At 48.9% G+C, this 15,240-nt stretch overlaps 1 protein-coding gene and 1 long non-coding RNA gene across 5 annotated transcripts in view; both read right to left on the bottom strand.

The window, feature by feature from the left end:
• Positions 1-4,074, bottom strand: part of ASTN2 (astrotactin 2) — a 358,876-nt gene extending 354,802 nt beyond the window's left edge. For 2 of the 3 annotated variants that reach the window (XR_015703622.1, XM_087752530.1), the window contains exon 1: positions 3,756-4,009. Coding sequence is in view for 2 of the 3 variants with exons in the window: in XM_087752530.1 (XP_087608656.1) it covers positions 3,756-3,996 (241 nt within the window). In the remaining variant the exon portion in view is untranslated. Of the gene's footprint in view, positions 1-3,755 lie in introns of all 3 variants that reach the window. The other variant, XM_087752526.1, reaches the window with a different exon arrangement.
• A 3,461-nt stretch (positions 4,075-7,535) lies between these two features.
• Positions 7,536-14,854, bottom strand: LOC148056217 (uncharacterized). 2 transcript variants are annotated; one of them, XR_015703723.1, is made up of 5 exons: positions 14,717-14,854; positions 14,157-14,280; positions 13,845-13,955; positions 11,078-11,220; positions 7,536-10,540 (listed from the first exon to the last, which is right to left on the bottom strand). It is a non-coding gene; the product is annotated as an uncharacterized LOC148056217 (long non-coding RNA). The 2 variants fall into 2 exon arrangements; XR_015703722.1 differs by having other exon boundaries at positions 13,845-13,970.
• Positions 14,855-15,240: the final 386 nt, after the last annotated feature.

The following is a 15,240-nucleotide window of genomic DNA, read 5'->3' on the forward strand; positions in this document are numbered from 1 at the left end:
TTGGGGGGGGGGGGGGGGGGGGGGTGAATACCGCAAAGCATCAGTTGTATCCAAGGTTAAGGAAAGGGCAGGATGCTTTTTCAGGAAAGGGGATGCACAGCAATTCATAATGCATTGGTGGCAAAGTTACATTTGTCATTTCCTGCCACCACTGTGCTTTGCTGGGTAATTTTATAGTAATGTAACTGGGAGGTAGGGGGAGAAACATCCTTCTTGTCTCCAACGCAAGAGAGAAAAAATAAACTGAGGCGTAGGAAATAGAGAAACTGAGACACCTCGCTGAAGAAGGGACACCGAGCAAACTAGAGCTGCTGATCAGCATTTCAGCGGCAGGTCCCCACTGCTGCTGCAGTCCGGGAAGGATTCAACAAGGAAACAAAGTTTTCTCTCTCTGTTCCGGGAGGACGAAACCATTCCCTCCTGGCCTCCCCACCCGCTGGCAGGAGGCTGTGTGCAGGCTGCACCCATTGCAGAGAGGGCTCCCGGCAGAGCAGATGCTGCTGGCGGAGCATCTCCGGGCTCCCACCACCCCCTAGCGGGCTCCCGCACGCTTCCCGCACGCTTCCCGCAACCCACGGCTCACGCGGGCGAGCAAGAGGCTGCTGCTGCTCCCGCTGCTCCTGCTGCAAGCACACCGTGGGGCCAAGGGGTCCGCTGCGTGGGGTTTCCTAGCACTGCTTTCTCCTTTTGTCTCAGGCATGCAGTGGGCTCCTGCAGACCAGGCTTCCCCGCAGGCAGGGATGCAACCCTGGAAGCTCTCGCTTTATGCAGTTATACTTAAGTGAATAAAATCTCATGTTGTCAGGGAACAGAAAAAGTTGCTTCCTCCCTAGAATGAGAAATCCTTTAAAGAAAAGGGACACAGAGCACTGCACGTGCTTTGTACCAGCCACCGACTCAGAGCATCTATCTCCTCAGCCTATTTTAACTTGGTCTGCCCTTAAAAAGAACGAGCAGAAGTTTCACACTGCTGCAGGCAAGGCTCTGGCACCTGCCAGCCTTTAGCTACAGACCCCCTACCCTCCTTTAACGCAAAGGAGTGATGAGAGGCACAGGAACCACTCCAGCATCAGGAGACTTACTAAGCTGGCAGTCGCAGAGCAGGCCCAGGACTACAGACTGCCTGCCTTAGCCACAGCGCTTCAACAAATTCATTGCCACCAAGCAAGGCAATGTTTTATTTCGTGCTTCCTGGTTTGGAAAGCCTTTTGAGCCCTGCAGAATGGGGTGGCCTCAATTTATTCTCAACTTATTTCACATCAGAGTCTGTAGTATCAGCACCAGGACTCAGCTCTGCCTGCTTCGTGGGTTTGGATTGGTTTTGTTTTGGTTTTTTTTCCTCCCCCCAAAATCCCTCCAGGATGCCAGTCAGGGTGGCTGTCCTGAAGTGTATGCTTTAGGAGGTCTCCCTACCCCAGCCTTACCCCCATGAGGCCAGAAAGTGGTCTTTGCTAGCAGCAAGAGCCTGCACTCAAAGACATTTAGGAGCCCTTAACGCATTTGCAATCGGCAGGACGTCGGCTCTTACGTGTCTTCCTGAGCTCAGGCCGAGACAGCCACTAAACATGTTTAGCAACATGCACAAATACACATAAGCATCAGAAACCAGCTAACGATAAGGGCTATGGAAGATTTTGGCACAGAGAAGCCACTGTTTAAAGCAATCCGTGCCCTCAAGTCACTCCAAAGCCACTTGACTGACCTCCCACATGTAACGTGATTTTCACCTCCAAGAGCCCGTTAAGAGGCAGCAGCAGCTCTCGGGTTCCCAACCACCGATGAACTTAGAAAAGGCTGCAGGGGAAAAAAAACACTGTAGAAAACTCCAGCCTTACTTCCCGCACTAGAAAAACAAGCCAGCAGAAATCCTCTAAAGCACTCGCCCAGAAAAGAGTTAACTGCGAGCGAGACTCAGTTGCCACACCAGGAGATGGGAAGAAATGCAACAAATTTGAAATATCAGAGCATCCACAGCAATTCATGAGCTAGACCTTGGGGAAGGACAAGTGTTTTACCTTCTCTGGAGGCAACGTGCTGATTAATTTCAGGACGGTGATGAAGCCATCCCACCATGGGCAAAGCTTCCATTTATCTTCCGATACGCCTGCGGGTTCAGGGGAACAGGAGGGGATGGTTTGGGGTCTTTTGTCTATGAAGGGGCAGCAACAAAAACACAGTTTTGCAAGAGACATGCTACATATTAAAGAGTACGTGCATAATCAATATCCCAGGTAACCGAGAGAGTTTTTTAGACCCAAGACATGGTCTCTTCACCAGCAGTCACTCACAGAAATAGGATTTGCTATACAAGACCATGTCTCTGATCAGTCAAGACAAATTCCTCTCCTCCAACTTGAGCTATTACCTAAGCTACACACAGAGGGGTTTCTTTGCCTTCTCATATATTTAGATCAGTGTGCACTTCACACCCAGTTGCTGAAGAAACTGTACTCTAATCTGAAAATTCAACTCAGTGAACCATGAAACTTCTTGTTACTTTTAATCACTGAAGGTAAATGTCATTCCTACTGCATCAAACCTTTGATTTTTCACTTTTATTACTTGAAATAGAGTATATCTGGTTTGTTTGGGATTTTTGTGGTTGACCAACCATGTCTAAGGAAGCCACACTGCAAAGCCAGAACCCAAGCGGCTCAAGAAGTACCATCAACTTATTTATTACAGGTGCTTGCTACAAGAAAGCTTCACAGAAGGTAAAATGACAAGACCGGGAGAAACAAACAGTCATTTTCCTTCTCTGGCACATTGCACCCAGTGAAAGGCAGTCACTTCCACAAGGTATAGGAAGGGAATTGCGGTGAGGTGCCCACCAGGTCAGCCTGCACGCGGGGACACCTTGACACGCCTGATGCACGCAGGGCGATGCACTGGAAGTCACAACCCAGCGGTGTCAACCCGTATTTCAGACCCAAAGTTAAGCAGGTACTTGAATTATCCTAGGCTCAGACACTGAAAAGCAAGAAAGCTAGTGGATAAAGAAGAGATCAACAAAAACCCTTTGGTGACCTGACAGAGTAAACCCCACGCTGTCCATACAGCATTCTCAACAGTTTCTTCGGAGAATCCCCATTCTGATTAAGGCACAGAAAAGGATAAAAGTGACAAGAGCTCGTGCACCCCATCTGAGACAACAGGATCCGGCATCAAGATGAAAGTACGACAACAGAATTATTTCTAGTCCCATCCCCCTCCCCACAAAAGCTGAGATAGGAGGAAAGTCTGCAGGCATTCACCACAGACCCAGGTGCTGGAGTTGTGCGTGAAGCAAGAGCGAGCTTTGAGAATTAAGACGAAGCATTTGTAAAATTAGGCTCTGGCTAGAAAAACAGCCTCTCCCGTTCTCCCAGGCTCGGTGGTACCTCCTCCAGGGCTGAGCGTTCAAGTTGGAGCACAAGAGGCAGCACCCGTCACTTTATAGCCTGAGCGGAGACGCTTTACTCCCAGGGCTTTTAAAAGGCAGCAGCCCTCAGGCCCTGCTAAAAAATCCCTCCCCAGCAGGAAAAGAAAAAAAAAAAACAGTGTGCAGCAAAGGCAACGTTAGAAAGCTCCAAAACACAACCAGGCTGTCCATGATGGGGGGGGGATGAACAAAAATCCCGGCGCCGCAGGGTGACAGCCCGGAGCCGGCTGCCCTCACCGGGATGCTCCGGGACCCGGGGAGATTCGGGGTAGGGGTGGGGGGACATCGGCGGGACGGGACGGGACGCGCCGGGGGAAGCGGTGCGGGCGCTTACCGAGGGTGAAGAAGGGCAGCTCGGTGTTGTCCAGGTCGTCCTGCACGGCGACGCGGCCGGGCAGCTCGCTGCGGACGAACAGCAGCAAGCGAGAGTCGGCGGCAGCGGCGGGCGGCGGGGCCCCGCTCCAGCTGATATCGTTCTCGCGGAGCACCGGCAGCGTGGACACCGTGACCGTCTTCACACGGCAGGGACCGGGGGGCTCCCGCGACGCCGCCGCGCCGGGCCCGCCGCCCAGCATCACCGGCAGCAGCAGCAGCAGCAGCGGCAGCGGCGGGGGCGGCGCGGCGGCGCGGCGGCGGCGCGGCGGAGCGGCCATGCCGGGCCGGAGCCAGGCGCAGGGAGAGCCGCGGCGAGGCGAGGCGAGGCGAGGGGAGGCGAGCGGAGCCGGGCGCACTGAGCCGCCCCAGCCCGCCGCCGCCGCCGCCGCCCGGCTCCGCCTCCCGGCCCGCCCCGCCGCCGACGCCCCCCGCCCGCGGCCGCCGCCGGATCGCCGCCGTACCGGGGACCCGCTGCCGCTCCCCGGCGGCCGGCGGAGCTTGCCCGCTGCCCGCCGGGGGAGCGCGGCGCCCGGGCAGCGCCCCCAGCTGAACCCGCCCCGGGCTGCCCGGCCACGGCTCTCGGCCGGGCACTTTAACGCCGTTAACTCCCCCCGGCCCCTTCGCTGTCCTGATCGGCTCGGCACCGGTCCATCAGCCCTCCCGGCCGTTTTGTCCCCTTCCCCTTCTCCTTCTCCGTTCCCCCGGCCTGCGCTCTCCCTCTGCTGTTGGATCGCTCCCGCATCGCTGCTGCCCTGGGCGCGTCACCTCTTCCTTTTCTTAAATCCAGATCTCCCTTCCCCGTCTTCCCCCTGTCTGGCCATGGGATCTAGCTCATTGCCACGCACACCTGCAAGCTAACCCTTCCTTTTAGGCAATTGCCAGCGTGCAATAGCACAGAAATATGCTTGCTTACTAGTTATTACCCTTTCATAAGCGAATAGGCACCCCCGGTGTCCAGGGCACACGAAGATGGCTTGCAATGACAAGCCTGGAGGAGACAAACTGGTGACTTCTAGCAAAGATTTTTGACCTGGTCTTTAATACCCAGCGTTTAAATGGAGCCAGAGGAATAAATGATGCTGAGGTCTGATCACAGGTTCCTCTATCCGTCCATCACATGGATGCCCTGGTGCCACCTGAGGGCTGGAGTTTGTGCTTGAAGACAAACCAGGTGAGCTCCGCTGCTGCAATTTTGGCTCACACTCTGCTTGAGCCACGATGGAGCCAACTGGCTCTTCCAGCAGGGAAGCCAGAATGATGGGGATTAGCTTGGAGGCAAACCCTGTCCCTACGGGCAAAACGGACACGGTTAACCCCAGCCCCAGAGCCGCGTGAACTCCTGCCCACGGTCGGGCATGACTAACCGAGACAAGGAGAGGCAGCCTACAGTAGTTATGAGTCAGTGACTCACAACAATTTCCTAGTGACTGCTAATCTACCTGATTTTATTTGTAGATGTACATATAAAAGAAGATGTCAAAACCCTAACAAAGCATGCTTAATGCTCAGGCTTATATTATTTCCACAAGCTAATTAAGATCAATTCATCACATGCCTATTGAGGCAAAACAGCCTTCTGAGATACCTAGGTCATCAAATGTTAAAACCACAACAATGGCAGAACGGCAAAGAATGCAAAATCCAGCAAACAAACAGCTCGAGCCCCGCTCCCGGGGGTCAGTCCCCGCTCCAGGAGCAGCCGCAGCTCCGGCTCACAGCCTTAACAAGCTGCAGCCTCTGCTGTAAGAGCGACAGTGTGAGCACGACGCCTGTTTCCAGCTACAGGAATCGAAAGAAACCGAAAAGTGCTCACCAGCAAACAGGCAACTAGTTACAAAACATTTACTGTGGGACCCCAGCTCTGCCTAACCGGGAGGGATGAAGTTTCGAGGCATGCTGGGAAAAAAATCAAGCAAAAATGCAGTCCTAAATGTCAGCTGTTGGTTGGGAAAACTTTAATAGTAGAAAAAAGTGTTTCCCCTCTTTTTTTTTTTTTTTTTTTTTTTTTTTAAAGGAGGAAAGGATAGATTTTGGACCGGCTTAGGCTGTTGTCAGTACATGCACTAATTTCCAGGCATTAGCAGAGTGTGCGCTGATTTCTTTTTCCTAGTTTTGACAATTCTTCTCGGCAAAAAGAGCAAAGAAACAATACTGCATAGATATGCAAAATGTCACACTAGTAGGGAGTATATCTAAAAAGCGGTGAAGTATATTTTTTGTATTTTTTAGAACTGGAAATCCTGAAAAAGAAAAATACCTATTTCTGTTTAAGGCCCCATCCCTGTTACTTAGATCTCCTTGTAGCCACTTGCTGCACAACTGTGCATGTGCCACAAGTAGAGACTTCTTTATGCCGTCGAGTACAAGAGGATTTTGGCAAGAGGTTGTCCTTGGGGTGGGAATGGGATCCAGAGATACCTACTGGTGTCACAGCTCTGGGCAGTGCACTTTGGGATGTGGGGGTTTCTTCTTTAATTTTGTTGTGGATCCAGCTGAATTGGAGGGGAGGACACATGTTCTAGGCGTATCCAGATTTTCTCTGATCTAGCATATGCCATTGAGCAATGTGGTGAATGTTTTTCAGGGTTTAGAGCTGGAAAGCAACAATCAGGAGACATGGGTTCCAATGCCTGCTTTGCTACTGACTGTCTCTGGGCAAGTCCTGAGATATTAGAAAATAGAGCTGGGAGGGACCTTGAGGGGTTGTCTCATCTGTGCCCCTACCCAAAGATCTGAGCAGCTCTACATACATCATTCAACCCTATTTTGCCTTGCTGTCTGTATTCATAAAGAACTGCTAACAACTATCTTCTGAGAAGCACACTGAGATTTTTGCAAGTCCTCCTGTACAAACATGAATACGATGATAAAGGGGAACGTTCTGCAAACCGCTGCCTTTAAGTGGGTACATTCAGCTTCAATTTAGCCTAGACCCTTCCTGGTGTAAATGCAAATCTCTGTTCTCATTTTTGGGAGAAAAGGACTAAAAAACCTGCTTTTTAGTTCCAAAGAATTGAGCTAAACCCAAAACTTCACTGTTTGAAAACCACCAATAATATTTCCAAAGGGAAATATGCGAGTCCTCTTTTACAACAGAGGTAACAGATTTCCATTACCCTCCCTGAGCAGCATTCAACAGAAAAGTAAATGGCATGAACAGGGTAAAGCACATTGCACTGAGAAAGTTTCACTTGCTAGCAAAATATTCTAGGAACGCTTACAGAGGTTTGTTTAAACCCAAAATTAGCACATTACTTTAAGTCCATACAAACTGTGGATTTTCAGGCCAATTGAATAGTCCATAACCCAGATTTCTATTTCTAAATGAGGTCCATTTTTAATATCTTTTTCCTATTCTTCACAGATCCAGCCTTTCCTGAGGGAAGTCGGTGACGGCCTGACCATTGATTTCAATAGCATTGGGGCCAAGAAACCAGCAAAAACTGCCGTTCCTAGCAAAATCTCAGGGATGAAAATGGAAATTGTCTTACAAGTGAAAATGCATTACACTGACAAGACCCATCTGGGTAGGGTGTGATGGGGCGGGTAGGGGATCTGACACATTGTCAGGAGACACGGGCTCCATTCTCACCTCAGCTGCTGACTGACTGTGCAGTTTGGGGCAAATCTCTTCTATTTTCCGCCCTTGGGGTTTGTATCCTCTCTTACATACAGAAACTCAATAAAATAATTAGTTGTTACCATAAGAGATAAAAAAAGATACTGAGGGCTGTGGAAATCGTATCTGTAACAGTCCCAAGCGTGGGGTTTTCAGTACAAAAAGCACAGACTTTCTCGGCATGAGCTGGGAGTTTCTCCACTATTGAGCAGCAATAGTGGGCTGTTATCAGGTGGAGCAGCCTCTAGAAGTAGGCAGAGCATATGTTGTGTGTCATGTGAACCGGGAACCTTGGCTACACAGAGTTATGTCTACCTTATGTCTGCATCTGCCTACATTCATTCCCAATTTTCACCTGAGTGGATTTTTTTAGCAGGAACTGAGAGACACTGTTCAATTTATTTCTTATTCCCAAGCAAAGAAGCTCAGCCCCAGGGTCATTTTCTTCTGTATGACAATACCCCAAGTGGGATTCAGGCAAACTCATGATTTTGTGCCTTTGTGGAGAACTTTGTGCAGACATTTTGCTGGAAAATGCTTAAAGTATCTGTACTATCTAAGTGTAAAAAGGATGGGGAAGGGAAAAAAAAAAAAGTCATTCTCGTTTAAAGGGTCACAGATGAAGCATTCTTCAACTTCCAATCCTGTGAGCTGGATTTCTGGACACCCAGAACTAATGTATCTTTTATCGGCTGGCACAGAGGAGAAGGTTATTGCAAAGATATCAATAGCAACTTTCTGAAGTGGTTTTCAATTGGCCCTATTACCAAAGATATGTACATACAGCAGCAATCATTAAAATGCAGTATGTATTTACAATACAGAGAACAATTTATGTCTGTAACGCATATTGCAAATCCTACTGCTAGCAAGTGGAGGAGAAAGTCAGTCATACAGCTATGACGCAATCGGAGGCTTATATTTCACCCTGCTAGAGTCACATCAGCATCAATAACTCCACTAAAGAAGTGAGAAAGGTTTTTTATATTCTGAATGAAACACCACAAAACTAATTTTGTTTCTAAGCTGCGGTGTACAAATGCTGGTCTGCAGCCATATGGTATCTGACTGTGGTCGACGACCACATTGCTCAAGCTGTGCTTTTGTCAGCTCTCACAAGCAAAGCAAGAGACAGGCTGGGTCAGCAATTCAGAGAAACACCTCCTGGGAGAGAGAGAGAGATGGGATGCAGAAAGTGCCCTTTGCAATTCAGTAGGTGATGTTCTTGCTTCTAGGTTAATAGTGAGCCAACAGACCCCTCGCTGTGCTCCAAGCTGCAGGAGATGTTGTCTTTCTGACATGGCATCAAACTAGGAGCTTCCTGACCACCTCCAGATAAGCATCCTGAGAGGGCACTCTGCAAAAGCAGGGAAGCTAAAGCTAGCATCCAGGAGCAGCGGAATTTCTTCCTCCCTTCTCAGATACAAGTAGTTGATTCCTACCTTTTACTGGATAGCTGTGAAACACCACTGTGCACTGGGAAACAGCCCCTAGGCTCAGTTCAGAAGGGCCTGGAGTGGTAACAGAGGTCTGCACAATTTGTACAGCTAGGAAAGGCTGTTAAGCATTTTGGGTTGAGGTACAGACTAAATGATTACTTCACAAATAACAGCTTTGATTTACCCAGGTGGAAAGGTTGCCGTCAGGTGCCCATCACTATGGCATCAAAGCACTTTCTAGTATTCTTCCTCTGAGTTTCCTTTTCCTTCCACCATCCTGTACCAAATACCTCTATAACTCACACTGGGGTTTTAGCCAGATGTTACTTGTGTATGGCATCAGCAGTGCGCTAGGCATGTTAAGAACCACATTGAAAAGGGACCTTTTGCACATCCTAAGGCAAGCCCTTACTTCAGCACCTGGAATCAGGCAGCTGCCTTGCTAGAAGCCCCCTCTCCAAACCACCCCATTGCCAGAGGGAGGCATGGGACAGCCTGGGTAGCAAGTACATTTATGGAGGCAGGGAGAACCTAGGGACAACAGGAAAGCAGCCTGTTGCTTGAGCTGAAGTCCAGGGAATGAGGCTGTCCCTTGCCCTCCGTTAGTACCATGTAGCCACTCCATTACAGACTGTCCTTCAACACTCTTTCATGAGCAGTAACAGCCTCCAGCATGGCTCCTCTCCTTCCCAAGATGAAAGAAACTCTAAATGCATGTAACTCTTGCACTCTACTTAATTAATCAGTTTTTGCATTACAAGTGAAACTTCTTTGATGCATGAAATATTAAGGAGCAGCAAAAGGAGGGGAAGGGGGGGCGCAGGCATTGGCTTTCACTGCTTAAGAGATGGATGGGCCAAGGGACCCAGAGGCTAAACTGCAGATGGTGCATCTGCAGCAGGACAGTCTGCCCAGACTGATAGATGCCAGCAAGCAAAGGATTTTCCCTGCACTTCTTGCCTCTCAAGCAGATGATTTTTACTCCACATTCAAGCCCTACACACTCATCAAGGTTTGCTCACACAAGCGCAGGAAGGGGACAGTGCCTGATTAAACTTTCATGAAAAATAATCTCTGGTTGATTCATTGTTTATCTCGTGATGGCTGCAAGAAAGTGAAGCAAAATGAGTCTTTGGTGAAAAGAAACAGCTCCCTTCTGGAAAAGCCAGCTGGGCTTTTAGTCAGATGAGGCTCTCCCAAAGGATGTGTGAGTAGTTATCTGTGTTACAGGTTTGCAAGTGCCATTTCCACACTGAACTATGAAGGAGAGAAAGCAGAAATCCACATGTGTCAGCATGGATATTACAGCAGCCCTCAACAGTGCACAGTGAGAATTCAGTGCCACAGTACCAAGTTTGTACAACACCAGAGCGCCACTCTGCTCTAAAAAAAACCCCAAAACCCTTTTCTCCCAAACCACCACACTTGATCAAAGTCACCCATCAGCTCTGCCCAGAACTCCAAAGCAGAACCCAGTGTCTTTCCTTTCCTCTCTGCTCTTTCTGAGCTGACTCATTTGAGAGCTGGGTTGGCTTCTGAAAAAACATCTGTCAGATCAGACCTGCTTGTACAGAATCACCAGCCCCTCCAGAGCATCACGGTGGGCCTGCCTGCTGCACAGCCCAAGCCCAGCAGCCAGGTAACAGGTTCTTCATAAACAAATGGTGATGGTGCAGCCTGCATTAGCTGTATAAAGGGTAATAAATGAATAAATGGGTTAATTATATCCACCACAGAATTTAATTAGACCATCTCTGTTCACTCTGCTTCAGCTAGAATGTCAATTATAAATCTTTATTTTCAAGGTTTTACTGCTTGGACATAAAAATTTGCTCTGGGCTTAAACATGACACGCAAGGTCTTCTGTTCAGGGACTGCTCCAGTTTTTTTAACCAACCTTTTTTAAAAAGGTCAGGTTGGGGGTCCAGATGGCTCGAGGGGAAGGTAATGAAGATGCAGGGTTTTTCTGAAAGAGGTGGCTGGCTGAAATTGTGGGCAGCTTAACAGAGCTCAGGTGTTATTAAAAGGCTGCTGGGTAAAACTATGCTCAACTCTCACCGGTCTGACAGGCAGGAGTCCTCATTGCAAAATAAAATTGGAGCTCCTACTAATCGGCATCCCCACTCCCCATCAGCAGAGACCGAGAACTGCAGGGGATGGGGAGAGGGGTCCCCCAGCCCCCCAGGCAGCCACGGCAGGGGCAGGCAGGGGAAGCTCACACACCTGGATCCTGCACAGGGAATGTGCTCCAGGGCTGTCAGGTGCGTGCTTGCTGCTTCCCCGAGTGCAAACAGAATCACCCCTCTCCTCCTCCTTTTCAAAGTCCTGCTCCCAGGGGAGGAGGCAAGCTGGCTGACCTAGAGTAGCTGGAAAAACAGAAAGCAAATTAGAAAGTATTGCACTTCTTAAATTGTTATGATTTTGAAGGTAATTTAGGACCCACTTTCTGCTTTCTGGAGTTGACAGTATTGAAATCCAGTACTTCTGTCTCCTTAAACGCACTCTGAAATATTCTGATCATTTTAAAATGTCAATAGTGTTACAGAAAAAAACAAAAAACATGTTTACCAACCACAGAAGCATCTACAGTCTCAGGTCACATCCTCATTCAATCTGAGGTATGTTATTTTTTTATTCCCTCATTGAGTTAATTAGTTGATTTGCTTTTCCTGCCCTATGCCAAACCCCCACCTCCCTCTGAGTGAAAACAAAGATTGCCAGCAGGGACCAGTTCTTCTCAGCAGCCAGCCCCGCTAGTGAAGACTGTCACCAGGCAGTCCCCCTGCATAACAAGAACTGGTCATCCTGTCTATAGGCTCAACATATATTTTTAGAAACACTGAAGATGCCTGTTCATTTTCTACAAGCTTTGGTCACCCTGCTACATCAGTGTGTTTTGCAAAGATTTTTTTCCAGCCCGCCCCCCCGCCCAGTATGTTCTTCTGCACATGCTACATGTCCTAAATACATACTCACTTGGTAAACCGGAGCAAATCTATTGGGTAAGTCAGACTCCAGTCCTGCTGAATACATATTTAACCAGCAGATCACAACAGTTTGACTGGTTGGTGCACCATAGAATTTAACCCTTAGGAAACATTGGCATGCATCAGGCAGCCAAATTACTGCTCAGAAGACTGTGATATATAGCACGAATTACCAGTAATAAAGAAAAAGATATATGGGATGGATTAATCAAATCATAAATTTCTTAAATCTCTATGGCAGTCCATAAATCAAATTCAGCTGTATGTTTCTGGCCCTTATTCAACGTATAATGTGGAGTAGAGATGACCTACATGTACAGAGCAGATTTTTTTTTTTGGTGGCCAGTTGGGAAACCCTGGGTAAATAATCAAAGCAAGCAAACACCTTTTCTAAAAAGATCATGTTCATGTATTTCAAGCTGCACCATTGAAAATGTATGTGCTTTTTGGAAAGTAAAAGATGTATGTTCCCATACCAAGAGTTAAACAAGACTCAGAACAGATACCACTGGACCAAGCACAGCTTGGATCAGCTTTAGTTTCATGTGGCAGAGACAGGTCTTTCCTAAGCACAGATAACTATCCTAGCCAGGCCTACCAGCCATCCTGATTTTTTAGTGTTTACCCCATTTTGTGCACAAAGCAGCTGGAAACTAGAACAGAATATTCTTCCAGGAGCCCAATAATCAGCAGCCCCATCACTGCTGAGGTTCAGCTGGATCTCAGAGAGGTCACACTCCATCCAGGCTGATTTAAGATATACATGACTAAGAGGAGCAGAATATCTATCTTGTGCCCTATCCTTGCTTCCATTAAAAACCATCACTTGGAATCATCCCTTTACACCCAAGCCCTCACCCAGCTCAGTCTGACCTTTGTTTTTAGCCCACTTAGAGGCACAATTCCTCAGCTCCTGCACCTATGAACCTTCTGCTGGTTTTATGTGCAGGGAGGAAGCCTCTGATAAGAATTCTTCTATCCCTAACCCTCACATGAGCCCTGTCTAACATCAGCCCTTGCCTCAGGACCTTTGCTGCCCCAGTCAAAACTGGATTAACAAGCTTGCCATCAGACAGGCTGCCTGGCCTTTAAACATCTCGGATGTTTTGGTGTGAGGTCTTAACAAAATAAGAGTGACAATGTGCTCAGAGTGAGCCTGCTCCACAGCCCAAACATCAATACATATTTACCAGAGGGAGCAGCAGGCTTTAGAAGTTCGATTTCTTTTTGACTGTCCACAAGAGACATGAAACAAGGAGATTAAATGCCAGGAATAAACACCTATAAATAAAACTCACTATTTAAATCCACCAAAGCCAGGACATTTGTCATGAAATCTCCTGCTCTCCCTCAACACCAGCACAGCAGTGCTTCTGATTTTGTTCACAGCTGCACAGGACAACAGAGGATTCACCTTCACTTTGAACCTGGCTGTTGCTCTGCCAGGCTGTGTGGAGGCTGCCCTTAGACACTAATTATCAGAGTCCTGCCTTGACCAAGAGACTGCAGCTGTGGATTACTGTGTGTGTGTCGTCCCCCCCCCGCCTTCTCCTTTCTCCAAAGGAAAGTGAAAACACCCACTGCAAAAGCCCATCTGCTGAAAACCTCTGACAAAGCTTAGCCCGAGCCTAAGTGGGAAAGGGTTAAAAAAACCTGAGATGCTCTTTATCTAAAGCCAGGCACAGGGGCTGCAGCAGGGAATTTGCAGGCTGTGTCTCTGGCAGCGGATGCCCTCTGTTGGCATCTTTTAGAAATATGATTAGATACGCAAGCTGGTAGCTCAGATCTGTGCAGTTCACCCACTGGTTTATCCTGCGCCATGTAGAAGAGCCCGTAGTGCTAGGTCTAATCTACAAGCACAAAGCAAACAGCAGCCCCTGCCCCAGTGCACCCACTTGCTCAGTCACAAGCAATGCCCCTGTGCTCCAAAGAGAATATTTGCGTAGTCTTTGCAGCTCAGCAATGCAAACAGCATGGAGCAGGGAGCTGCAGAGTATTCCTACCTTGCTCCTGCTCTGGCTAGGAGCTGTAGTGAGATGCTTGTGGCTCGCTTTGCCAGGCTATGGTCCTCCTCAGTGGATGCAGAGGCTCCGTGGTGCTGGAGCAGCAGCTTTCTGCAGGGATCAGCTCTATCAGCAGCTCCAGGAAAAGCATCCAAGTCACAGACAAGCAAAGGGAGCACAAGGGGAGAGGAAAGCAATGATGCACAAGCAGGGTCTTGCAGCATGCATAAACACTGAGTTTGCAGATGATAGTTTTCGCCCCCAAAACCTTTCAAGCACATATATAAAAAGCCAAAAACATACAGCAATCACCTTTCACAACTATTGCCACGCAGGCCAACAGGTTGAAAAATTGCTCTGCTGTGACCAAGCTTCCTCCTTCCCCATGCACCCCAGAAAGCAAGGTCAGCTGGTGCCTCCTGGTAGACCTCATGCCCTAAGGAGGATAAGCACAGCAGAAGAGTCCTGGTCAGATAGCCAGTTTGCAGGGAGGGTTCATTGCACTGGGATAAACCTTCTCATGCATCTGGAGGTCACCATGACACACACTGAAGGGCACATCGCTCCATGGAGAAAGGTTGTGCATGAAGAGGTGGTCTGGAGGGCTCAGCTCCACTGTGCAGCATTGACCTGCAAAGAAGGACCCACCTGGGGATCCTTCCCTTGCCTCAGCCCCACCTCATGGCTTGCAGTACTGCTGATTTCGCATTGCCTGCTGCCTCCCTGCCCACCCTCTGAGGTGCTCTGGTCAATGTCCAGTGAGGGAGGCCAGTGGCACTTCTGGCCCCCACATCCAGGTGCCACAAGGGCTGGTGCTCCTTCAGGGCCAGGAGCCAAGAAGCTGTTGTGGCCCCCAGCCCATCCCACTATACCTGAGCAGGGCAGTGAGGCCAGCTGCTAAGAACCCAGAGAGGTTTGTAGGGACAAGGCAGGTCCAGCATCCATCCAAGAGGCCAGTTGGTGGGGCAGGACACAGGGGAGCAGCATGACCACAAAAGACCTGGAGACAACCCCACACACAGCCCAAGAAAGATTCAATTACTGAGTCTGGACTTAAATACAGCCTGTGATGGCTGGGGCAGGTGGGGCTGGTCAGGCCATTATAGCCTGTTAGCTCTCCCAGCCCTGACACCATGGAAGAGGGCACACATGCATTTCCTTGGCAGATGATGTCCATAATTCAGTCCCCAGTGAAGAAGGAGACTAATTGTTCCCAAAGACCGATCATTCCCGTAATGGGGCATGGCCAGGCTTTGGAAGTGTCCACTGTGGCTTTGCATTGTGCTGGGGCTCTGGGTAGCACTGTCCTCTGAATTTGCAGGTCCCATCAACACAACAAGTGGTGTTACATCTTGACATTCACCCCAATGGCAAAGGAAGTTTTTTTTAAACTGTA

This window comes from Nipponia nippon, unplaced genomic scaffold, assembly GCF_047370975.1.
Source record: "Nipponia nippon isolate SJK-2023a ecotype South Korea unplaced genomic scaffold, ASM4737097v1 scaffold_16, whole genome shotgun sequence".
Taxonomy (NCBI): Eukaryota; Metazoa; Chordata; class Aves; order Pelecaniformes; family Threskiornithidae; genus Nipponia; species Nipponia nippon.